The 25,395-nt window shown below is 35.4% G+C and overlaps 3 protein-coding genes and 1 pseudogene across 4 annotated transcripts; 2 read left to right on the forward strand and 2 right to left on the reverse strand.

Annotated features, from left to right (window-relative positions):
• Nucleotides 1–2,959: 2,959 nt before the first annotated feature.
• On the reverse strand, nt 2,960–12,577 carry LOC120336869 (fibrous sheath-interacting protein 1-like). Of its 2 annotated transcripts, none has more exons than XM_039404635.2 (12): nt 12,420–12,577; nt 11,759–12,058; nt 11,200–11,329; nt 10,676–10,740; nt 9,423–9,605; nt 8,884–8,991; nt 8,109–8,288; nt 7,108–7,221; nt 6,123–6,242; nt 5,218–5,349; nt 4,992–5,129; nt 2,960–4,529 (listed from the first exon to the last, which is right to left on the reverse strand). In XM_039404635.2, the coding sequence occupies exons 1-12, from the start codon at nt 12,534–12,536 to the stop codon at nt 4,434–4,436; spliced, it is 1,683 nt and encodes a 560-aa protein (XP_039260569.2). In that variant the 5' UTR covers nt 12,537–12,577; the 3' UTR covers nt 2,960–4,433. The 2 variants fall into 2 exon arrangements, with proteins under 2 accessions (XP_039260569.2, XP_039260570.2); XM_039404636.2 differs by having other exon boundaries at nt 2,963–4,529; nt 5,012–5,129.
• Nucleotides 12,578–15,045: 2,468 nt separating this feature from the next.
• Nucleotides 15,046–16,268, forward strand: LOC144419915 (uncharacterized). Its single transcript, XM_078110140.1, has one exon. The coding sequence runs from the start codon at nt 15,229–15,231 to the stop codon at nt 15,931–15,933; it is 705 nt and encodes a 234-aa protein (XP_077966266.1). The 5' UTR covers nt 15,046–15,228; the 3' UTR covers nt 15,934–16,268.
• A 41-nt stretch (nt 16,269–16,309) lies between these two features.
• LOC144432146 (uncharacterized) lies at nt 16,310–21,961 on the forward strand. The gene is made up of 3 exons (XM_078120260.1): nt 16,310–16,871; nt 17,181–20,488; nt 20,560–21,961. Exons 1-2 carry the CDS (start codon nt 16,310–16,312, stop codon nt 19,436–19,438), a joined length of 2,820 nt encoding a protein of 939 aa, XP_077976386.1. The 3' UTR covers nt 19,439–20,488; nt 20,560–21,961.
• Nucleotides 21,962–23,183: 1,222 nt separating this feature from the next.
• LOC144419860 (putative small nuclear ribonucleoprotein G pseudogene) lies at nt 23,184–24,426 on the reverse strand (annotated as a pseudogene).
• Between the last annotated feature and the right edge of the window lie 969 nt (nt 24,427–25,395).

Here is a 25,395-nt window from a genome sequence, read left to right on the forward strand (position 1 = left end):
TCACTCACAGACACCGAAAAGCTGATCTGACAAATATTATGCTCACCCATTGATAAAAACTATGAATAATATTGATCTTTTTTCCACTTTCATTTTATTTTCATTTTACAGATTGAATCCAAAACTTCTGACGACAACGTTCCTTTGGCGAGTCTACCAGTGCAAAATCAAAAATAGACACAAATAGAAAATACAACCGACCGCAATGGGTTTCGGTGGAGAAAGAAACTGTTTGATGGACCTGATACAACATTTTCCGGTCCATAATTGGATCCTCTAGTTCAGGGGTGTCAAACTTGCGGCCCGCGGGCCGCATTGGGCCCAGAGCACTTCCAATGCGGCCCTCGAACGCTTAAGAATAATTGTAAAATTTTGTAAGTTATTTTTTATCTAAATGTAATACATTTTTCAACCTTTTGAAGTGAATCGGTTGTTCAAACAGAAAACGACAATTTACTAAAAGTAGTTTTGGAAAATTATTTTTTTTTGTTTGCAGTTTGATCCAATTATGGATATACCGCCAGCTAGCAAAAGAATACTTGAAAAAAAAAAATTCAGGATTAAATAGAACGCAAAGTACACGAAGAAAGAGGCATTTTTGAAAAAAAAATGGAAGTTGCAATATTTGTACATTTCTTCAAATTCTTGAGCACATTGTTTAATTTGTCACATTTCCATCAGTACAATGAAAGAATACAATATAAGTAGACATTATTAGAATAAGCTCAGCAGTCAATATGACTATTTCAAAAATCAACTTCGAACGAAATTTTTTTATGTGTTTGTATATTATCATATGTGTTTATATATTATCATAATTATGAGACTACCTAGTTAGCCTACTAAAAATCAATATCAATCATAACTCAAACGGTCCTATGCCACGTAATGATAGGAAATGTGGCGAGAAATGTCTGGTCCGAAAAGTCAGTCATTTGTTTGTTTACTGATCTATACATGAAATGATAAACATAATATTTTTGCATTACTAAAATCAATTAAACATTCCCAACGATCCAGATCAACCGATGATCATGTGACCTCGTTAATTAGAGTAGGTACTGTAAAATCATCTCAGCCTGATAAGCTGGTGGCACAAAAGAAATGCCAAACGTCAGGACATATGTAATAAAAAAAAACATTGATTTTATTCTGTAGTATTTTAGGTCTGTATATTTTGAGTCATTTTTAGTGTATTAATTATTCTTTCCTTGTCAAAACTTTGTTCAAAAATGTTTAGGATAGTTGTACATAAAAATTTATGATTTTTCGTAATAAATACATTAGATTGCAATAATAGTGGAATGCAAAAATGAATATGTAAATGGAATTTGAAATTTAAGAAAATACCAAAACTTCATTCGGATGTTTAATTGCATCACAATATATGTCACAAACTACACCTATCTAAAAATATGCTTCAAGTATGCATTATCAAAATATATATATCAAAAACTGTTTGCGGCACTTTGCACAATTCCCCAAATGCATGACGACCCTCAAAAACCCACGAGTTTGACACCCCTGCTCTAGTTGATGTAATTGTGGATAAGCCATTGCGTTATTTCCGGCGTTTTGTGACAGAGGAAATGCTGCAACTTCCGACAGAACAAACAAACCTCTACAGCGGCGTCGACAAAATTCGTCGCTCGCGGGTCAAAATTAAGGGTTTGCAAGCCCTGGCGGGCCGCACATATTTTTAAGAAGTTAAAAAACGAACGGATGGCCGATGAATCACAATTTTTCACTCAGATCGGTAGTTGAAATTTTTAAGCAGCGCGCGAAGACTGCGACAACTCGTGAACTCAACTTAGTCGTCTTACTTTAAAAAAAAATTAAATGACATTTAATGTGACACTTTTTGTTGTATCACGCTTGATACGTTTTTGAAATCCGTCGGCACACTGGATGAAGCCAAGATTGAAACATTTTTTAAATGGGAATCACTAATTAGAGTTCTCAACTTGTTCTTAGTAATGTTCATTTTCGAAAAAAAATAATTGTTTGCACGCATATGTACTTTTAAATGTCGATGTGACTTTTTTGTGCATGTTTTGTCAAATTTGGATAGGGTTTTCCTTCAATGAGATAAAATTCAAATAGTGATACATCTCTGGAATCGAGTATAGATTTATTTCCTCATTGCATTGCATCTCGAAAAATTCCATTTGAATATTTTCTGCGCCATTGAACCCTTTGCACTTAGCATCAACTTTTTTACGGTTTGTTGCATTTATCTAATTATAATTCAATTATAGGCCCATTGAACGAGTAATTGAGAATTATATGCTTGTTAGGTTATAATATAATTTAGTCTACACGTGTCTCAGAATAAATTCTGCTATGTAAAGAATATCATCTTCAAAACAGTCGTTTTGTTACTATAATTCAGTGAAGCGTCGCGGGCCGGATTATTTTACACCGCGGGCCGTAGGTTGCCGACCCTTGCTCTGAATGGAAATTTGGAAAAAACATACAAACGGAAATTGAGCATATATTAGGAATGTACTTGAACGTGGGTATAGTGCAGGTGCCTAGTGTAAGTATGTCTTTGGAAACTTCAACCTGTGAGTAGAGTTACGTCTCGCAACCGTTTTCAAACATTGCTGAGAACTCTGCATTTTGTAGACAATTTGGCTGTTCCAGACAACGACAAACACTCTGATACTTGTAGGTGTTGCTGACGCGATGACTTGGTAGTCTTTCGCGACTCCTCGTCAATTGCGAACATTTAATTTGTTATTATAACTATTTGTTGACAAAATTTCATGCATAACGAAATGAAATATATATCTGAATCTGACAAGCTATGGAAAATTCGTCCATAGCTAACAATGTTCAGAGATGCATGCTTACAGCCGAGGAATACAACTCTGTTGACGAGATGATGCGACAATAAAACGGCGCTATACGTCAGTATATTATTGGGGGGGGGGGGGGACGGACCTTGAAGCGAAGTTGAATCGGCCGGTATTTTCGTCTGGATGAGATCGCATTCCACCTATGACATCATAAGAAACGCCTTTGTCAAATGGTCAATTATGACGATCAGGATGGCTAAACTTACTTCGGATGCAACTGAACATGACAAGTATCAACGTGTTCAGCTATGATTCTCCTCGAAATCGCGACATTCAAAATTTTTATACTTAAAATATATTAGTAAAAATAATGGGGGTGTTTCAATAGTTGCGTGCGGAATTCCCACAAGGCGTCGTGTTAGATGATTGAGAGCGGTGATTTTTTTAAATACTTTAAAGATCAGATTACGGCGTGCTTCGAAAAAATATTCATCATATGAAAAAAATATTATATCCGAATCGTAACCGTATACACTCCAAGTAAGCACTTTGAGGCACTTAGGAAGTTGGTGAGTTCGCTGAAAATATCGTCGAGGGAGTCGATTGATCTTATCAAAAAGCCAGTGTCATCGACGTATTCCTTCAGTTGTGTTTTTTTTTTCCGCGAATGATTCCCGGTATGACCCTGTTGCCTAGAATGGCGCGTGTTAGTGGTTCCGCGTTCAAGGTGTATGGTCTTCAAGATTGCAGCGAGATGCGCTCATAGGCATCAGTGGGATTGTAGTGTTCATATGTCAGTTGTTGGTGCACAGATTGGAGATATTCAGCGACCCAGGAGACGGGAAACCACTCTACGCGGCGGTGTGGCTCAACGGGCTAAGCGTTAGGAATACGCTCGCCACCGTACCTCTAATTACTCTGCGTGGGTTCGCAGGTTCGAATCTCATGCAGGGATGATTATGTGCGAGAGGATTGCTGGACTCCTCGCCGTCGTTGGGTGGTTCACGTAACCGCTGGTCGGTTACGGCTTCCTCCACCATCAAGTCCATGCTTCTGAAAACAATATAACTAATCCCATACCCGACTTGGAATGGTAACCGGACGAGAGGCCGTGGTTCGCCATATGGATAAGCCGGCTTTCCTCTCCCCCGGGATAAATATGTAAATCCTATCCTACCCTGTAACTCGGAGTCATAGTGGAAGATATTACCTTACACATACTTATACCACAATGCGTCAGGGGGTAAAGTATTGAGATACAAAATACCCATCAATGTGTGTAAGCTACACTTACAGTAGAGCATGTTTTTATTGAAATTGTATTTTCAAAAATCTTGAATACTCCCGAATGATAATTTCAGACTTGTATCTGGGGCTGAAACTAAAGCTGGATACATCAGTAAAAAGGAAATACCCTCCCAAATAATACACTCAATTGGGTCATATAGGTAGTGTTAAATTTACACCTTAATCTGTACTACTATGAAAAACAAACTCTTCTAACACAAAATTCATACGCAAAGATAATTTCTAAACGTATTCAAGTATAAAAATATATGAAAAATATGTATACACAAAACAGGGAAAGTGGAATAGGTTCACAGCGGTACCGGTAGTCACCAACTTTTTTTTTCATGAAATGCAATAGACAGTAACACTATACCGGAACAGGAGAAGTTGAAGTAGGACGAAATTCCTCCAAGACAATTGCAGGAAGGTTAGAATTTTCTGTAAGAATAAATCATCAGCATGAATGAATATACCAAATGTTGAATCAACAAAAAGACTAATTAAAAAAAAAATAACTTCTACAAATAAGAAAACCAACATGAATTTGTTTCTCAATGGAATGTGGACATAAACAAGTCCTTAGTGCTTACTGCAGTGACCTATAAACAAGACATATCAAGTTGACAGAGGAATGATTCTGTTGAACAAGACTTCGAGAAGCATTGAATAAGAAGATATTCATTTTTAAATTAAATACATGTATGTAAAATTTTCGAACACTTCTCACAAAGTTACTTTTCGAATCAGTTGAGCTTGAAATATTACCATACCATAGTAAGAAAATTTAGCCTATGACCCCCGCTATAAAATAATATTTCTCAAAATATTACGTGCCTACAAGTCCAATTCGTATTAACTTAAAACTGACCAAAAAAAATTCCAATCGTCTGTAACTGTTACCTCAATTACAAAAAGCTGACCTTTTTTTTGACTCCTCGCAACAGCTCGAAATAAAGGAGAATTTCCCCGATTTTCATCATCCATATTAGTGACACTCTCGTTAGAACCAACATCGGAAATACCCAAAGACTGCCTTGCCTAGATGAACACAAATACCATATGAGTACACATCATAGTTACAAAAACACATTCCGGGTTTCCAATCTAGACATTTCCAATTAAATACCTCATCTAACAAATTATCCAAGGTTTCCCGGGATAATACAGGAACAACAGAATTCATGAAGCCACTAAATGCAATATCTTCTTCCATTTTATTTGTAGATTCTGATGCCTGTGATTCTGATCGAAAGCAATCCTAAAACAGAAAATATTTTAAAAAAATGAAACAATATTCAGTGAATTTTATATATTTTCTAATATTCATTAGGGATTGGAAAGAATGAGACTATTGAAAATACTGTTATATACCTCTTGGTAATAACTAGTCATAACATATTGTATGAGGATAAAACATCTGATTATGTGTTGATCAAGAAAATTCATTCTTTGTAGCAACTTCTAGTCTCTGAATGAATGTGGTAATGGTAATTCCATCTTAAACTATGTAATGGTGTTTTGATGAGGCTGCCAATTTGCTTTAGTTATTTTTGAGGTGGGGTGAGAAATAAATTCTAAAAAGTGGACAGGGCTTTAAAGGTTTGAAAACCACTGACCTAGAGTAAATAAGATAGTGGCCAAATAACATGTCCTTGTTTAACACAATATTATCATACTGGTATATCTCTTTCTGTTTTACTTTTGTTACAAATAACAAAAATTTGCAACAGTTTGGAATAGAAAATGTAAAATTGCTCTTCATTATACTTAACTGTTGACGAAAAAGCATATTAAGGCTAAGACTCTATATTCATCCAAAGTAAATGAAACACCAAAGAAATTTTAACAAAGCAAGCTGATACCTCAGGCACGCTCGACTTCGAGGTTTACAACAAACGTCTTCCATATGAACAACATCCATAGATTTCATTGTATTGCATACCAGTGTAAGTCAATTGATGATAAAATAGCTTAGCCTGATAAGCCTACAATCATCATAACAAACAATATAAAAATAAGTATCAAACGAACCTGAGATGAAAAGCTGCTCAAAATTGAACGCGAAGAAAACCTCGCTGAACTTGAAATAGAACATTCTTCAAGCAACTTTTGTAATTGTTCATTACTGAGTTTGGGTGTCGTACCTTCATACTAAAACATAGCAACACCTTTTATCATGATACAACTAAATGTATAACAATTTTTATTGCAAATGGAAGATGCAAGTAAAGCTATAAAATCAACTATTTTCATACTGTCTGCCAATACCACAAAAAAATTACATTTTTATCCAAGTTGACCTGTAAGTTCAGGGCGGGAGGAAACACGCATAAATTGAAATTTCTTGAGCACTAGAGCAGTGTTTTTCAACCTTTTTTATCGTGGTATACCTTTTACAATTTTTCAAGGGCTTTGTATACCTCACAAATACCAATGTTTATTTAAGGCTTAAAAAGACATTGAATTTCAAGCACATATTGTACTGCAACATCATCATGCAATCTGATAGGCTAGTGTCCGCAAGTTATAAATTTGACTGACGGCCTTATCGTTAACGGGAATAATGTTCAACGTAAATCAAACGAAGTACACGGCAGCCGAAATCACCAACCCAGTCACGTGACCGCATTATCTATATAATTTGTGATGTAACAATGTACTCATGTTGGTTCTTTGCGTAATGTCATTTTTATATTTCATTTGCGCCGCATTTGCATTGTTGTCTCCGCTTGAATATTTTATAATTTATTATATCATAATTCAGAATCCCCAACTTAGGCTGTACACCCTTCGTATACCCTTTATCAGTTGTATACCCAAATTATGGCCCGGCATACACTTGGGTAAACCGTATACCCGGTTGAAGAGCACTGCACTAGAGCCACCCCTATATGATATAAATTTAAACGGGAGTCAGTACATCTTTACATTCCAATTCCATGGAAGCCAAACAACAACGTAACCAGTCTGCTGTGCTCGCTTGCTTGCTAATGCTCACTAAGCAATATTTCCTTACCATTTCTTTCCATTCTTGATCAATGTTTTCTAATCTTTGTTGAATTGCCTCTAGATTACTTGAAGAATCTTGATTGTCATTAAAATATATTTTTTCTCCTAGATGTTCGATATCCTAGAAAAAATGATGAATTATTTAAATGAAATTCTACAGCATGGCACAACATACCAATAAAAATAACTATAATTGCAATTTGGGGCTCCAACAATCATATAACAATAAAAAAAACTATTTTTTAGTATTGGAAATATAATCAGAAACAAAAATCCTCATACTCAATATATATTTTATTGAAAAGAAATATGGACAAGTTGATTTTTCATTGCAGTTACGTACCGACAATGCCTTGATTCTCAATAACCTACTAGATAACAATTTTATGGAAAAGACATTAATCAAGGAAATAATTAAATAGCTAAACAACTCCAAAAAAATCTTGCAGTCTAAGCTGCTTGACAGTGTGGCGCATCATGTTATGCATTAGCAGTAAACTTGCCACTCCCACTACACTGCTGATCACTCTACTCAGGTTCATAGACTCGAATCCTATGGAGAATAATTATGAGCAAGAGGATTCCTCGCAGTTGCAGGGTGATTCATGTAACCGGGGGTCTGTAGAGCTTCCTCTGCTATCAACAAAAAAATGGATAAAGAATGATAACCAGACAAGAGGCTGTGGTTTGCCATATGATTACACCGTGTTATCGACTTTCCTCTTCCCTGGAATAATTATGTAAATCCTATCCTACTATCAGACATAGTAATTCAAACTTAAAATTTCAATTCTATTGGAGTCAAAATGAAACTCGCAGCAAGAAAGGACTAGTTTCTAATTCTGTGTATTGAGTGACACAGATATGGATGAAAAAATATGATATGGTGATAACTTTATCTCAGTATTACAGCCAGCTTTTACTTCATATAAAAAGGCTAAAATCCTATATCTAAAGTAGGTTCACTGCTGTGGTACCAAAGCAACAATGAGTCAAGTCGGTATTTACCTGATTCTGGAATTTCATATCAGTTAGATGTGGTGTTCCACAAATCATTTCAAATTCATCTGATGGTAATAATGCTTGGATTTTCTCATCAATTTCTGCTAATCTTTTCATTTGGTCAACATCAGGTTTGTATCCATCTCCCAAAAACAATCCAGGATTTGTGATTGCATCGCTTCCTTCCTACAGGTAGGTTAGGAGATATAAAATGTTGTAAACACTAGAATTTAGTCAAGATATATCATCACCACTGTGATAAAAAAAAAATTTTCCTGAAAACCTGATCTCAACAGATAAAAAAATTGAGTAACATGGCGAATTACCATTAATAGTTTGCTGCAATGACTAATTCAAAGGTTTGCTGCAATATCTTATAATTCGTTTATTACAAGTTATTGAATCTTTATTCTGAACAAGACTGTACAACCCCAGTTTCATAAAGATATAACACCTTTAGAAAAAACGGTACCGTAAATTTCTGGTCCATCATTGATACCCAGTTTATTATTACAGCCCAGGTGAGGTGATCAATATATAGTGTTTGAATTGATGGGTTTTACCAGTGACACCATGTCACTACAGTTAGTTCAAAATTTTTTACCATTAAATAAAATTCTGAGTGGATTCTTTAAAAGAAAAAATAAACAAGCCGAACTTTTTTATATTCACTTTCAAACTTACCGGTACATGTGTATTAAAACAAAAATACAACATTGTCGAATAGGAAAAAATATTTATATTTTCCTAAAACTTAGTTTTATATTGTTAAAATACTGACCAAACTTGGAAGGCTGTTTTCAAATTGATCTAGATCAGAAAGTAATTCGTTCAGTCTTTTCTTCTCTTCTTCAGTCATTGATATATAATTACCTGCATCTTTTGCAAGCTGGAATAAAATATTATCAAGACTCATTCGATTATTTTGATTTTCATGATGAGTCCTTTTTGCAGTTAAGGATAAGATTTACATATTTATCCCGAGGGAGAGGAAAGCCGATTTGACGACTTAACCATATGGCGAACCACGGCCTCTCGTCCGGTTACCATTCCATGTCGGGTATGGGATTAGTTAGGTATTTGTTTTTCCGAAGCATGGACTTGATGGTGGAGGAAGCCGTAACCGACCAGCGGTTACGTGAACCACCCAACGGCGGCGAGGATTCCAGCAATCCTCTCGCACATAACTCGTTTCGGTTACAAAGCCGCAGAGCCAATTTTTACTCATTATTCATCATTCTCAATTATGTATAAAAAACATGTACCTGACCTGCTTACATCGAACTGCCATGAAAAATATCATCAAAATGGTACACAAACCTCTATATTTCTCTTTATAAAGTCAATTTTCCCATTTTGCGCAGATTTTGCAGAACTAGACCGTTGTTTTGTATCTGCATTAGTATTCGACCTCCCAGAAGATTTGGTCTCTTCCATGTCATCATATTTATCAAACCGGGGAAGAGAAGCTGACCCAGGTAATATGTGACTATTTCCATTTTTCTATCATGGAAAATTACGTTAATTGACTATACATTATCAATATGTTCAAAGAGAGATTGTAACTAAGCCTTTAATGAGATGCAATATTATATCGTGTTTTGTTGAAGTGAGCGACTGTTGATTATAGCAGATTGCCTCGAGATATTGTATGCATTTTATTTTCCAATTTATTTACACTGTATTTGACTTTTTCTTCTTTATAATATAGTGTCCAGAGTTATTTTATAGGTGCCGCTGCTCGATAACCACCACTGATTTCCCGCGTCCTTTTCATCCTGTAATATGGCCTATTTATAATTCATTGCCATTTGCATGTTTGCGCCTATTTAAACTATGGTTATATATAAACTATTTATTAGTGTTTATAGTGTTCGCAATCAGGCTATTTCTAGACAATATATACAACACGTATCAGCATTTCAGACCTTTACTTACCCGATTAATCAGGGAATACCCTACGAGTTATCCGATGGGATGGGATTTTCAAACCTGTACCGGTACATTTTATTCTTAAAACATAACTTCCGAGTTTCCAAATTAAATTAGATGACGAATCTTGGGTGTCGCTGCTCGATAACCAAATTTGGTTCCCCGCGGCTTCCCTTCCCCAGTAAAAATGTGTGTTAAATTTTGTTTATCTTTTGATTTTGTATGTTATTTTTTTGCTGGTTGGAAAAAATAAAATTGACTATGACTACTATGCTATAAAACAGATGATCAACAGAAAACGAGGTTCCCGTCTGCATTCAAAAGGTATCGAAGTGTCTCATTAATAAAATATGGATGAAAATTGTTTAGTAGACTCGATCCCTGATACAATCGTACTATTGTGGGTTGGGTAGAATACACACACATAAAATAACTGAAGTCAATAAAAAATAAAAAAGTTCAACTGCAAGTTCATGAATATGTGAAACATTTCTATTTCTATTTTTGTAAACATGCACAGACTAAAATTTGTCATTAAATCTTGAAAATTAAAGCTAGTAATGAAATGCTGTGTTTCCAATCTTGCCAAATTTTATTTAAAAAATATCAATCAAAGTCATAGCCTATTCCAAACATCTCACCTCAAAATTGATTTGTGTTGGAAATATGGGAACAAATTCATCTTTATCAAGTCGATCTAACATTTCTGGAAAATGAAAATATTCAAATGATGGAATATGCACGAGACTATTTGTGGAGAATGATTTGCATTTCAGACTGTTGACAATCTAACTTTACAGATATTAACAAAGGTCGAAAAAGTTGTAATTTAAGAACATCAAGTTTCTTTACAGAAGTCGTTTCTTGCAGTCATAGCTGGTGAATAAATAAATTATCCAGTTTCATCTAAATGCTTACCTTTTTTCACTTGCCTACTACTACTACCTGCTTTTAAAATTGAACCTGTTTAGATAGGCATATTTTATTAAATCCCCAACAGAAATGCACATCCTCTAAAATTATCATGCCGATCTCACAGATGTCTGAGTTAAACGATGAGCGCCACGTATTTTAATATACGGTATTTCACATTCTGTTGGAAGCGTCGAGACTTCTAGTTGAGCCGATGAAGCAATGCAGATTTGATCAAGCAAATATAAGATACCTTGAAGTTGAGCAGGTGGAGGCATTAGTGCAAGATATTTTCCAATGTTAGCTGTTGTTTCATTTTTTTCTGTTGTTGATGCCAATTCTTCCAGTAATTGTTTTTGAAATATCAATGTTTGTCTTTTTACCTTATTGAATTATTCAAAAATTATTTAAATCCAGTGCTTTTATCAAATACATAAGTTTTGATAAAAATATAATTTAGTTACAGACAATAATAAGGATCTGTAATGCCGAATAGTAAAGACAGTTCAGTATTCCAAAATATAGTGGCACAACCTCTGGAGTCATCTGGAGGCATTGTATTAATTCAGGACAAGGCAGTTCACAGTTGCATCTTGCATGGAAATGAATGCAAAGCAATTTTATTCGTGTTACGTATATTTTTCGTATTGATGACTGTTTGTTTTTTGGTTGACAAAATGATGAATATATCTCTCTCTCTCCACAGCCTACAAGTCTTAGGACAATTTTGTTCAACATCTATATTGATTTAGATATGCTAACACTGTTTGGTTTTCGGAGATACATCTCAATGTAAAAGTCTCAAAACTAACCTCTTTCTCACGCTTTGTTTTCTTTAAAAGTATCCTATCATACTTTTTCATCTTTTTAATCAAAGTTTTAAGTTTTTCATCTTCGATATCAGGAACACTATCAGCAAAACTTGAAGATGTTTTTGGACGACTATCAAGATCTTGAATCTCTTCTTCCTCATTTGAATATTCTTGTGATAAGATCCTGTTTGGTAAATGGTCATGAACAAAATTTGAACGTTCAACGGGAAAATCCTTCTCCTCACGAGAATCATTATCATCATCAGAAACTTCTTCACTCATAAAAAGACTGTTGAAATTCTAGAAAATAAGTTGATTCAAAATGCTTAATAATGTAGCAATGGTAAAATCTGAAATCCCCGTACCAGTATCTGATGCAGGAGAAATATTAACAAAGTTGATCACCTTGTTGTAAATTATTACTGTGTTATGATTTCCTTAAAATAATGCAACATTGATATATAATATAAAAAGTTCAAAAATACTGAAATATTTGAGGTTGAAATCGTTTTGGTTAGATGTAACATATAACATTCATTCTGACATATTACATCCAGAAAAAGGGCCAAAGTTATTCTCTGATAGGTCAATCCACACAAGATTTGCATTTTTTATATAACCCCTAAACCTTATAAAACACAAAGATACCTTCTCAACTTACTTCTTCTGGAGGTAGTATTTCCATAGAACTAGCCATTTCTGATCTAATAGATGACCTGGTGTCTGATCTTGATGAAATTGGTAAAAAATCATTGAATTCTCCTCTTGTAATATCCATTATTTAATAACAACTATTTACTGTATTTAAGTCAAAAATAAAAGATGTTTCCGTAATGAAGTAGGAATCGAATAAAATAACTTAGTCAAAATGTGATGCAAAAAGCTTGATCGAAAATATTACTTTACTCGATTGCAAGGACTAAGGAGGCAACATAGTATGGGCCTAGTACTACGAATTCAATTCAATTCGTTTATTACTCCAGACCGCTGTGGTCCATATAAAAACAACACAACAAATAAACATAAGCAAACAAAAATAAGGCAATAAATACATAAAATAACTGATATGACAATCAGATTCACAGTAGTAAGTCTCAAAAAAGAGTTATAATATAGCAATTTAAGAGACCAAAAGTGAGGTATAGAATCTAAGGTAGCCCGTAACAAACAGTATCTGGGAATCAAATATTGATTGTAATAGAATGTTATTGGAGTTCCTGCATCTCGTCATGAACAACCACAGATTTTTTCTATGGAGTGCTTCGAAAGAGGGAATGTTCCCAGATACCACTTTGTGACGGACACTCTCAGATCTAGAGACACAGTGAATTACGCGATAAGCATTATTATATGAAATTTTAACTTTTTTATAATTATAATTATTGAAAAACAACCAGAGCTGGCAGTTATAAATGCTACAACAATACGTCCTAAATAAAAGATTTTTCACAGTAGTGGAACAATTGACAAATTTTTTCAAAATCGTATGGGCTATAAAATAAATTGATTTATACTGACGTTTCAAGTCAAGGTCATCTCTAAGATCACTGGATAGGAAAAACCAAGATATTTAGTGGACGAAACATAAGTCAATACAGAATTACAAAGTTTGATATCAGGCAAAATATTCAGCCTAAACTTTTTATTCTGGATACACATACAAACAGATTTTTTCGAGTTGTACAAGATGTCATGTTCAATAGAGTATTTATCGCATATGTTAAGTAAACGTTGAAGACCTTTGGCTGAAGGTGAAATGCAACACATGTCATCAGCATAAAAAATATGATTGATAATATTGTTATTTGCTACACATCCAATGGTCTCTCGATTCAACTTAACAGAAAGGTCATCCATGAAAACAGCATATAAATATGGACTTAATATACTACCTTGCTTGGTACCATTATGGACAGAGAAAGGATCTGACACACTGCTACCCCATCTAACAAACATGGATTGATTACGATACATGTGTACAATCAGCGACAAAAAAATTTTGGGGATTCTTCTGTTAATTAATTTACGAAATAGAGTCCAGTGATTAACTTTATCAAAAGCTTTAGTGGCATCCAAAAAAGCTAAGTAAACTGGTGATGATTTTTGGGAATAATAAGTAGCTAGCTGCTTTATTGTAAAAATGCACATGTCAGTCCCGTGACCAGGCTTGAAACCAAACTGGTTGTGAGATGTAGTTAAGTAAGACCCAATGTTATTTAAAATGTGTTTTTCAAAAATCTTAGATAAGACAGAGGCCACTGCAATAGGCCTGTAGTTACTTGCACTACAAATGTCACCATTTTTGTTCTTAATTATAGGCTGAATAGAACTTGAAAGGGAGGATGCAGGAATATAACTATGGTTCATACATGTGTTAATATACAAACATAAAAGCACTGATAGAATTGGATAGGATAGGATTTACATATTTATCCCGGGGGAGAGGAAAGCCGATAAGACGGCTTATCCATATGGCGAACCACGGCCTCTCATCCGGTTACCATTCCAAGTCGGGTATGGGATTAGTTTTACTGTATTGTTTGTTTTCGGAAGCATGGACTTGGTGGTGGAGGAAGCCGTAACCGACCAGCGGTTACGTGAACCACCCAACGACGGCGAGGAGTCCAGCAATCCTCTCGCACATAACCATCCCTGCATGGGATTCGAACCTGCGAACCCACGCAGAGTAATTAGAGGTGCGGTGGCGAGCGTATTTCTAACGCTTAGCCCGTTGAGCCACACCGCCGCGCCATGGATGAGAATATGCCAAATGTTCCTTGGTTATCCCATCAGGACCAGGTGAACAACCAGATTTAAGAGAAGAAACAATATTTGCAAGCGCATCGACAGTGAGCAAGTAATTACTGAAACAGTTATCAACATCAGAATTCAAAAATCAGAATTCAAAACATCAGAATTCAAATTGAAATAAAAATTAATTAACTTTGTATATCCCGATTTATACATAATAACTAGTGCACAAAATAATACCACATCATAGTTGAGCACATAGAAGCTAATCAAGGGGCAATTAAAGCAGCATGTTGGCATGGTACCGTAATTCTGTAATTGATTATAGACTCGCCACAAGCGCCCTTCCACATCTGATCACCCTGCGTGGGTTTGAATCCCATGGGGCTATAAGTTAAATAAGTGCGAAACGATTGCGGCCTAGGGTGATTCACGTAATCACTGGTCGGTTACGGCTTCCTCCACCATCAAGTCCATGTTCACGAAAACGAATAACGGACCAAATATTCCATTATTCGCTGTATAATTAAGTTTGCAGATGTTAGTGTAACCTTTGGTTAGAATTAAAGTACTATAGCCTAATACCTTCGATACTACTGTACTATCATCCAACGGATTATAACCTCAATATTATACTGACTTGAATTTTGTCTGAATTACTACCACCTTTCAATCAATCTTTTACACGGTACCGTTTCAACCACTATCAAGACAGCAGGATGAATAACGAAGCCCAAAACCAGCTTCTGGCCGCTGTCGCATCAGTCCAGGACGCTCAAAAAAAGCTGTTGGAACGATCGGAGGAACTGTCAGCCACAGAAGATCATGGCAACAGATCTGAAGATATCAAAAAGTTCCAGCAGGATGTAGCCCAGATCTCCCCTAAGATCAAGGAGATTTTGAAGAGACTGGAGATTTTGGAAAAACAGCACGATGACTTAGAACAGTACGGCCGAAGAAACTGTATAATTCTTCATGGCTGCAAATCTGTGCCAGAAACGAAATACGATCAGTTTGAGGACTTCGTTATAAAATCTCTTAACAGCAACTTGAAGCTTGACAGTCCTATTGTCAAATTCGATATTGACATTACCCATAAGTTGAGATCAAAATCCCCGAAGAACCCTATCATTATTAAATTTGTCAGAAGATCGACAAAAAATTTAATATATGGTAGGAAGAAAGACCTGAAAGGTAGCGGTTTGTCCATCACGGAGTCTTTGACCCGTAGTAGGCTCAAGCTGCTCACCGCTGCCAAAGAAGCCTTCGGGAAGCACAAAGTGTCAACAATGAATGGGACTATCTACGCGTACTTGGACAGAAGGCGAGTTATATCTTGTTTAAATGATATCACTACTCTATCTCGTCCCGTGTACTCCAGGGCTGCTGCTCGTCCAATGGGGCTTAGCAAACAGGCTCACTGAATGCACCCTGGTCCTTTTGGCAGAGTGGTGGCCTACAGGAGTGAAGGGAATAAATACTTATTTTCAAATTTAATTTTCTCTGTCGAATAGGCCAGTACTTATCTAACTATAAGTTCTACATCTTTGTCTGGAAATTTAGTATTTTAACACTAGACTTTACTTCTTTACATTTTTATACTTTTTTCTCTTTATATCTACTTTATTTTTTGCCACAACCATAAAACATATGATGAAATATCCATGTAGAAATTGCCACAAATCAGTCCGAACAAATCAGAAAGCTATTTTTTGCAATATTTGTTCTTATTGGATACATTTAAAATGCACTAATATCTCTGGACAGCAATATGAAAACCTGCAATCTGAAGCTGATGAAATGCCTTGGTGCTGTTTCCATTGTGAAAAAGAATGTTTACCATTCTCTTCTATCTCTGATTCTGAAATACCAAAATTATTTTCTACTTTTCACTCAGAAAAAGCTGATGCCCAGACTCTTACAAAAATACTTAATCCTGAATACCTCAACCAAATTTTTCTTGAGTCAATCAATACTGACACTGAAGAATTCATCAACATAGACAGTGTTTTCATGTACAATAGCTCAAATCAGTATATTTGCTCCAGTGATGTCAACGACCTTAAATTCAATGATAGTCTAAAACTAAGTGGCTTCATGACTCTTTCAATCAATATCCGATCTTTAGCCTCCTTCAAAAACTACACAAAATTTGAAGCACTAGTAAATTCACTGAATTGTAAGCCACATGTAATTGCTATAAATGAAACATGGATTGTATCTGATACAAATGGCCACTTCAATGCATTGGATGGATATGTTTTCATCTCTAATAGTAGATCTCATCACCGAGGTGGTGGTGTTGGTCTGTACATTCGAAATGACCTGAAATACATTGTCCGTAAGGATCTCACTATCATGTGTGAGAAGGTTTTTGAATCCATATTTATTGACATATCATTAGAAAATAAAACAATAACCTGCGGTACTATATATAGATCACCACTAACTGATGAATTGAACAATGCTAACTTTAGACATCTTTTGTCCCAAGTTCTCTCAAAGATCAACAGGTCGAATTATAATTATATAATGGGTGATTTCAACTATAATCTTATTGATGAGTCCAATATGAATACCAGCCTATTTGTTGATATTATGCACAGTCTGGCCTATTATTCTCTGATAAACTGTCCCACCAGGATAACTTCAAGTTCTGCTACCTGTATAGACCACATCTGGACAAACGTGTATGATAAAAAAATTAACAGTGCTGTTTTAGCAGAATGTATTTCTGATCATTTGCCAATTGTGCAATGCTCTCTCCTAGAAAAACAAATCCAAAACAGAATTGAAACACTTCGTCGCCAATTTACTTCGTCCAATTTGAATACTTTTACAAATGAATTGAATTCCATTGATATTGATGACTTCAACAGCATACAGGATCCAAACATATGCTTTGAAAAATTTTTTGATAAATTCTCTACTGTTTACTCTCAGTCTTTTCCTTACAGAACACAAACAAACAGATTAAACAAACCTTGGTATGATACTGAGTTACGCAAACTCAACAAAGTCAAACAAAAACTTTATAAGAAATTAATAAACAATAAAAACATAGATGACAAACACAAGTCACATTATAATGAATGCAGGAATCTTTATGCTCGACTTCTCCATAAAAAGAAATCAAGTTATTATATGTCCAAATTTGCTTCTCACAAAGGCAACATTAAGGCAGTATGGAAAACAATTAATGAACTAATCGGTAAAAATAAAAACAATTCATGTCCTTTAATTGAACTTGAATGCAGTAATACACAAATTGCAAATAAATTTAACGAACATTTTTCCCAAGTGGCACAAAGATTGCTCGACAATATGCCACAACCAGCTAGCTGTGACAAAAATTACATTTCATATCTTGGGAGGCAAGAATCGTCATCCATGTTTTTAAGGCCAACTACAGCATTAGAAATAAAAAATATCATACGCGAAATGAAGCCCAAGCCAAGTTTTGGAATCGATGGTATTCCATTCAAAATATTGAAATACATTCCAGAACACATCACTGATATTCTAGCATACATTTTCAATCTCTCACTATCTACTGGATTATTCATTGAAAGTTTCAAGACATCTAAAGTTCTTCCTCTCTTTAAAAAGGGTAGTGTCTCAGATCTTGGGAACTATAGACCTATTAGTCTTCTACCGTCGTTTTCTAAGATTCTTGAAAAAATAATGTATAGTAGAATGTCAAACTACTTTGAAACCAACAATGTTTTCCACTCGCATCAATTCGGTTTCCGCAAGCAACACTCCACTGCTATGGCTGCCAATGTTTTGGTACACAAACTTACCAAGGCTTTTGAAGGCAAACAACATGCAATTGGAATATTCCTTGATATTTCAAAAGCTTTTGACACCATTGACCATTCCATCCTTTCAAGTAAGCTCTATCACTATGGAATTAGAGGCGTCCCATTCAATTGGATCAGGAGCTACCTGCAAGACAGAAAACAAATTGTGCAATATGACAACTCTTTCTCTACAAATATTTGTGTCATGAAGCACGGAGTTCCACAAGGATCTTTACTTGGCCCATTATTTTTTCTAGCTTACATTAATGACATGTCCAGGTGTCTGAAATCCTCTGAGTCAATCATGTTTGCTGATGACACTGACTTGATTCTTCATGGGGAAAACCTTGAAGATCTGTTCACAGTTGCAAACTACGAACTAGCCAACATTCATAGCTGGATGTTAGTTAATAAATTATCTCTTAATGCTAACAAGACTAAATTTGTATTATTCCATCCAAGCAAGCATAAAAGTGTGAGTTGTACAAAACCACTGCTGCTCAATGGCAATGAAATTGAAAGAGTGAAAGAAATAAAATTTCTAGGAGTTATCTTCGATGAAAATCTGTCATGGAAATCACACATATTGCATGTTATTGGTAAAACAAAAAGAAACTTGGCAGTTGCTGCCAAAGTATCCCAGTGTGTTAACCAATCAGCTTTACTAGCTATGTTTCAATCATTACTACTCAGCCATATCCGATATTGTTGCTCAGTCTGGCTCCATGGTAATAAAACACTTGTCTCAAAATTGCAAAGTATTTGTAATAATTTTTTAAGAATTCTTTTTAGGAAAGGTAAACGTGAAAGTGTAAACCATTTCTATAAAAAGCTAAATATACTCAAAGTTGAAGATATAATGAAATTTGAAGTATTATCATTAGTCCATGATTTCCATAACAATTCCTTGCCAAACTGCTTCGACGACATACTAACTAAAATTACTTCCAATCGAAGAAGTAGTTCCAACCTGTTCATACCTTTTATGAGTACATCTGTGAGCCAGCATGCCTTATGTTATACTGGGCCCAAGCTGTGGAATTCTCTCCCCTTGAATTTAAAGACATTGAAATCCAAAAAATCTTTTCAGAAAAAAGTCAAGTCCTACTTGGTATCAAAATATTAAAATTTATTATTAGAATCACACTGTTATATATTTTTGGTATGTAATTAGCTACAACTTCAAAAGAAAGACCATGACATAAGTTGGGACACTCAGCACTTGCACATACTTATTGTTTTCATGAGAATGTTGAACAGCCATAACATTGTTATTGTCTCTGAGATTGCTAATTTATTTTTGAACAAGCAGTTGAGCTCTCTTCATCTGTTTTGCATTCTAGTTGGCCATTTATTTTGTTCTATAGCATAAGATTTTCCTTAATATGACTGTTCACATTCTGATATCTGCATGTGCATGTTTCCTTTTCTTTCAATGTTGGGTGTCTGATATTCCACATGCGTGAACTTTGTTTTCTATTTCAGTATTTGGGTGGTGTGGTTCTTTGTGAGGGTTGTAGACAGTAGAATTAAACTCCTGTACCTAATATTGTAATTAGGTGACCAGTCGAGGTATATTTGGATTCTCCCCTATTGTTATTGTTTCTGAGATCACTAATTAATTTTGAACAAGCAGTTGAGCTCTCTCCATCTGTTTGCATTCTAGTTGGCCATTTATTTTGTTCTATAGCATAAGATTTTCCTTAATATGGCTGTTCACATTCTGATATTCCACATGCGTGAACTTTGTTTTCTGTTTGGGTGGTGTGATTTATTGTGAGGGTTGTAGACGGTATAAATTAACTCCTGTACCTAATATTGTAATTAGGTGACCAGTCGAGGTATATTTGGATTCTCCCCTACATTTTAACTTGCTGTAGTACTATATGCTGTGTCCTGCGTGTGTACAAAGTTTTTATCCTTGGTCGAATTTATGCTGTGTATAGCATGCAAATGTGTAAGGGTTAGTGTGATGTTAATGACTAATGAAGATAATGGCATACATGTGTGTGGTTTTACCGACATCGAAAGGTTTTTGCATGGTTTGTGAACAATTTCTCTTGTGTCCCAACCACAATCTCTTCTTTCTCAGGTCTTTCAACTAGCAGTCTAATGATATTTAATTAATATTAATCAATATTTACACAATTCAACAACTTCCACTCAAAGGTGTAAGGTAGTTTTCTATTGATTCCTCATTTGCAATCATTGAATACTGTACTCGCAGATATATTTTTCGTTTTTCAGGACGTCATGATGATCAATTTAAATGCTATCTATGTCAACATGAAAGGTGTATACATCAACAAAACTTGCAGACTGATGAATCATCCGTGATGAATTTGAGCTGACCGCAGTGATCAACAACCTCAATTAAAGTTACTTGCCTATAATCCATGACCCTAGAAACTTTACTTGAACCTTAAACACCATATATATTCCCTTAACCAATTTTCCTACCTCTGTATCATACCGCCCTAATTAATTTTAATTATGATTACCGGTACTGTTATTGATTAATAGTATTTAAAATAATTTGGACGTTATTTGGCTTGTTGTGGCTTTTATTTGATGAGTGAAGCAGGTCTAGCCCACCTCTTCATACATCCAACTTGGCAATTCTGATTGGGCAATTTGGCATTAGGTGACTCCATTTATAATCAGCTTGACGATATCTTTTGAGGAATACTTTTCTATCCACAATACATTACTCTTGTTGACTAATTCGGTATCCAATTTGGCAATCCTCATAAAATTATTAATTTGGTGTGGCAAAAGATTTTATTCATTTTTTTTTTTATTTGTTTGTATATTTTCCTTCCTTTTTACATTAAATTGTCTCGCTTTTTTCGCTTCCGACAGTATCATGTCTCGATGATTGTGTGTGTGTGTGTGTGCGTGCGTGCCTTAATTAGTTTTTTTTTTTACTTTTGAGTGAGCGAACACGTACTACTTCTTTCATCAATACCTTTCCATCTAAAATCTGTACGTTTCAAACCTTACTCTAGGTTTTGTTCGCTTTCCCGATTCTATAATCAGTTACTTTTACTTTTATCTTTTTTTTATCGTCTATTGCTGATTATGGAGTCGAAATAAACTTATACTTATACTTATTATTACCTTGGCTTGTTATCCTTGGCTTGTTATCCTTGACAACAGCGATCCAGAGACTGGAACGATTCAGAGGTACACGGAGTCTGTATTTTTCAAAATTGTAGCTTAGTTGGTATCAACGACTAACTTATGTACACAGTCTGAAATTAAATAATGTAAAAATTGTACGTTCGATCGATTTTTATCTACTTTTATATATTTATTTTTTTCTTTAAACTTTGATATTTTTTCTTTATAATTTTTTTATTAAAAGTTCGTAAGAGCTATTTGGTGGTTCGTAATTTGCTTTACATTTTGCCATATTTCTACTCTCTAGTAATATATTTATATTGTGTTGACAAATCAATGATGATTAATTGATCTCAAACGAGGAGCGTAGAATTTTTTTAAGGGGGCGAGGTTTTAAGCAAATTAAAACTTAAGAAACTAATTAGACAAAAAAAAACAATTATGTTAGATGTGATCTGGCCCGCCGTATTTCCGATATTTACATTTCTTATACGCTTATTTTCAACGTATTATTGAATAAAAAATACTTTCCTTCGCACTATATCTGTTATTTAAAGCGTATTGTTAGCTTGGCATTTTTGAGGTGGGGAGCGAGACTTGACAAATTCTAAAAAGGGCGCTCGGCTTGAAAAGTTTGAGATCCACTGGATTAGATCATCACAAATTTATTTCCCGTGGCGTTAATTTGAAAGAATATTACGAACTCGATTGGTAAGCACTAAGAAAATGTGAAAAATTAATTCAAATAAAAATATTGTACATAATTTTAATGCGAAAGCGTCTCATCAATGTCATTCAACAAGTGCACATTATGCCGCAGGGATATTAGCATTTTGACATATTCTGAGAGTATAGTGCTATGCGGTGTTATAGCTCATCGTGCTATAGGTTAGGATTACGCTCGCCACCGCACCTCTTATTACCCTGCGTGGGTTCGCAGGTTCGAATCCCATGTGAGGATAGTTACGTGCGAGAGGATTGCTGGACTCCTCGCCACCGTAAGGTGGTTCACGTAACCGCTGGTACGTTCGACTTCCTCCGCCATTAAGTCCATGCTTCCGAAAACAAACAACTGGCACACCTAATCCCATACCCGACATTGACTAGAAACCGGACGAGAAGACGTGGTTTGTCATTTGATTAATCTGTCTTGGGATTTCCTTATTCCCGGAACAAATATGTAACTCCTATACCATTGACTTACTTTTTTAACTTAGTCTCACACTATTTCCCGTCGTACTCAATTGACACTTTGGTGTAGCAGAACTAAAAGGTACACACATATTTTTTGCGTCATTTCCGCAACATATATAGTCAAAAATGGACGTCATACCTTTTCACCAGTCCTCCTTTCCCCTTTTACATTATACATATAATTAAATAAATTGTTTAATTGATCCATACCGATGTTAAATAGTGAATTCAAGTATAGAGGGTGTCACTTAATATTTAACATCCACATTTGAGTGTTTGATAGCCCGGTAGTCGTTTGCATATTCTTTACTTTCGTTTCAGGTATATATATATATATATGCTTATATTAAACGGGGTTTTTCTCTTGGTTTGTTTAAAGTTTGTATTTGATTTACTGTTGTATATGCTCTAAACCAGTGGTTCTCAACCTTTTATGGCTCGTGGCCCCCTTCCGGAAGCTTTTTGCACTCGTGCCCCCCCCCCCTGTTCACCATTCTAAAAAAAATTGACGTGTTAGATTGTATTATGTATTTACGACCTTAACAAACTACAGGCAAAAAAATCAAAGCTTTTTAGTAAATAATCAATGGGAATCTTGTGCTCGATTCTGTCTAACTAGGTTCATTATATTAGGCACCGTCTTTCATATAGCCAGGCAATTGTCACTGTCAACATCCGGACGGTTACTAGATTTTGCTCTGTTGGTAAAAAGATCAGAAAAAAAAAAATAGATTGGCACAGATAGGTTGTGGCAAATTTAACTAGCAATGAAGAAGCTTTCTTACTAAGTAGTAGGTAAGAATCGCAAAGAGATAACCAGAAACTAGAAAAGTCTCCCTTGCTCGATTTCAAAGCAAACTTGTTGGCAAACATAAGCAGCCATGTCACCAATGAAGCCAACGTAACTGTGGTTCCTTTTCGTATTATGGGCATGGGAATTTACATATAGGCTTCTGCAGTTATATGATATCGACGGTTATGTCGCAGTCTAGCGAAACTGCCCGTTTGCAGGTTAGACGGCCACCAACGAGCTATTCTGACTAGTAGATTCAAAATTCCATTATGATCAAACAATTCACACGGCAAATGGTAAAGGAAAATTGTGATTAGAATAAACAGGCCGCTTGAATGAAGACTTTGTTCGAATATTAAATGACTGATAAAAATTGTTGAAAGAGATGCTTTTGGGTGTTGACCAACTAAAAAAATAGTGCTGTGATGGTGTGGTGTTTATAATAAACTATGTTAAAATCTTAGGCGAACTGGAAAGCTATTCAGTGCCTTTCAGTGGAACCTTTTAATGTTAAAGAGTCATCTAAACATAGAAAAATGAAGCGCCTGAACTAGGGCAACAGTTTGAATATAATGTGAGATGGAGCCAATATGATTTCGAACCAGCTCTCCAGCCCTGCTTGCACTGAAGTTGAAATTATCAAGAATTGAAAGAGTCCTATCTTAAGAATTTTCTGGTCTACCATATTTTAGAAAATGAAATCCACTATCCCAGGGCAGAATCATTGTATCCGTTCCAATGCTTCCAACATTAATATCGAATTTCCACGAACGACCATCATTCCAACAGGTGCAAGGGTCCCATCTTTTCTGCGCTCTGTTCCATCATCCACAACTAGATTCATGGAAGGATCGAAACCTCGCAATATATCCGTAACAGATCGTTCACCATTTAACTTTAAATCAAATGTTTTTTCCATAAACTTCATTAATTCCGGTGGATGGGCTTTGCTCATGTTGATATTATGCGATACAAATACCGAAACATACACCGCGTAGCATTCTCTAGTCGGTATAATAAAAAATATTCGAAAAATACCTCATTATCGGTTGCACAGACTGTCTACACCAGTGGTCGGCAACCGTTTTCAAGTGACGGACCGGTAAAGCCTGACCAAAATGTTTGCGGACCACCTCTATACAAACGAACTAAGCCTATGCAATACATTAAACGCATTATGAAATTTATGTTAACAATATACTAAAAACGACGGTGATGCTATTTAACGCGATATCTGTATCTGATATGGTCGACATTTATTTATATTATTTCGTATTTGTAGTTATCAATAATGAAAACCAGGCCTCATATTAATAAGATTTCGGGAAAGTTAACAATGCCTGTATCATTTTGTCGGGGAGATCTTAGTCGAACTGATGAGGGACATTCTTATACGGGCGTAGAGATAACATTTGACCCAGCATTATTGCGACATACTGACATGGCAGTTGTTCATGAAGTCAGACATGCTGCTCAATAGTGTTGTGCAGTGGTCGGCCAACTTCATGTACTTGCGGGCCAAATATACACACAGGGTTGCCAGATTGGCTTTTTTAACGCCAAATCTGCCATTTTTGGCTTTTTTCAAACACGTTTGGCGTCAGAATTTCCGTTTGGCTTTTTGGCGTTTTTTTGGCTTTTTTCAAGTCCAGTCTAGTGTCTATTATTAAAATCATATGAAATACAATATTTAATGTGTAACATTAGCCTATTACCGGTCCTGGTGCGGTACTTAACATTAGGCTTTCCCCGAGCGTCGATTTCCCAGTTTATTGCCTTAACGCTTAACCATACCTACCCAATAAGAGTTACTTGCAGTTTCTGCTGCCGCTCAGACAGATGTTCAAGCAGGGTTGTAAACATTGCCTCGTTTTTATAGTTTTGCGTGTTGTTTGTCAGTTTTAAGTTCCGTTTCCAAAAATGGTTATATAACTTAATTTCCATTATGCCCGATGTGGAGCTTTAGGTAAATT

This window comes from Styela clava, chromosome 2 (genome assembly GCF_964204865.1).
Source record: "Styela clava chromosome 2, kaStyClav1.hap1.2, whole genome shotgun sequence".
NCBI lineage: Eukaryota > Metazoa > Chordata > Ascidiacea > Stolidobranchia > Styelidae > Styela > Styela clava.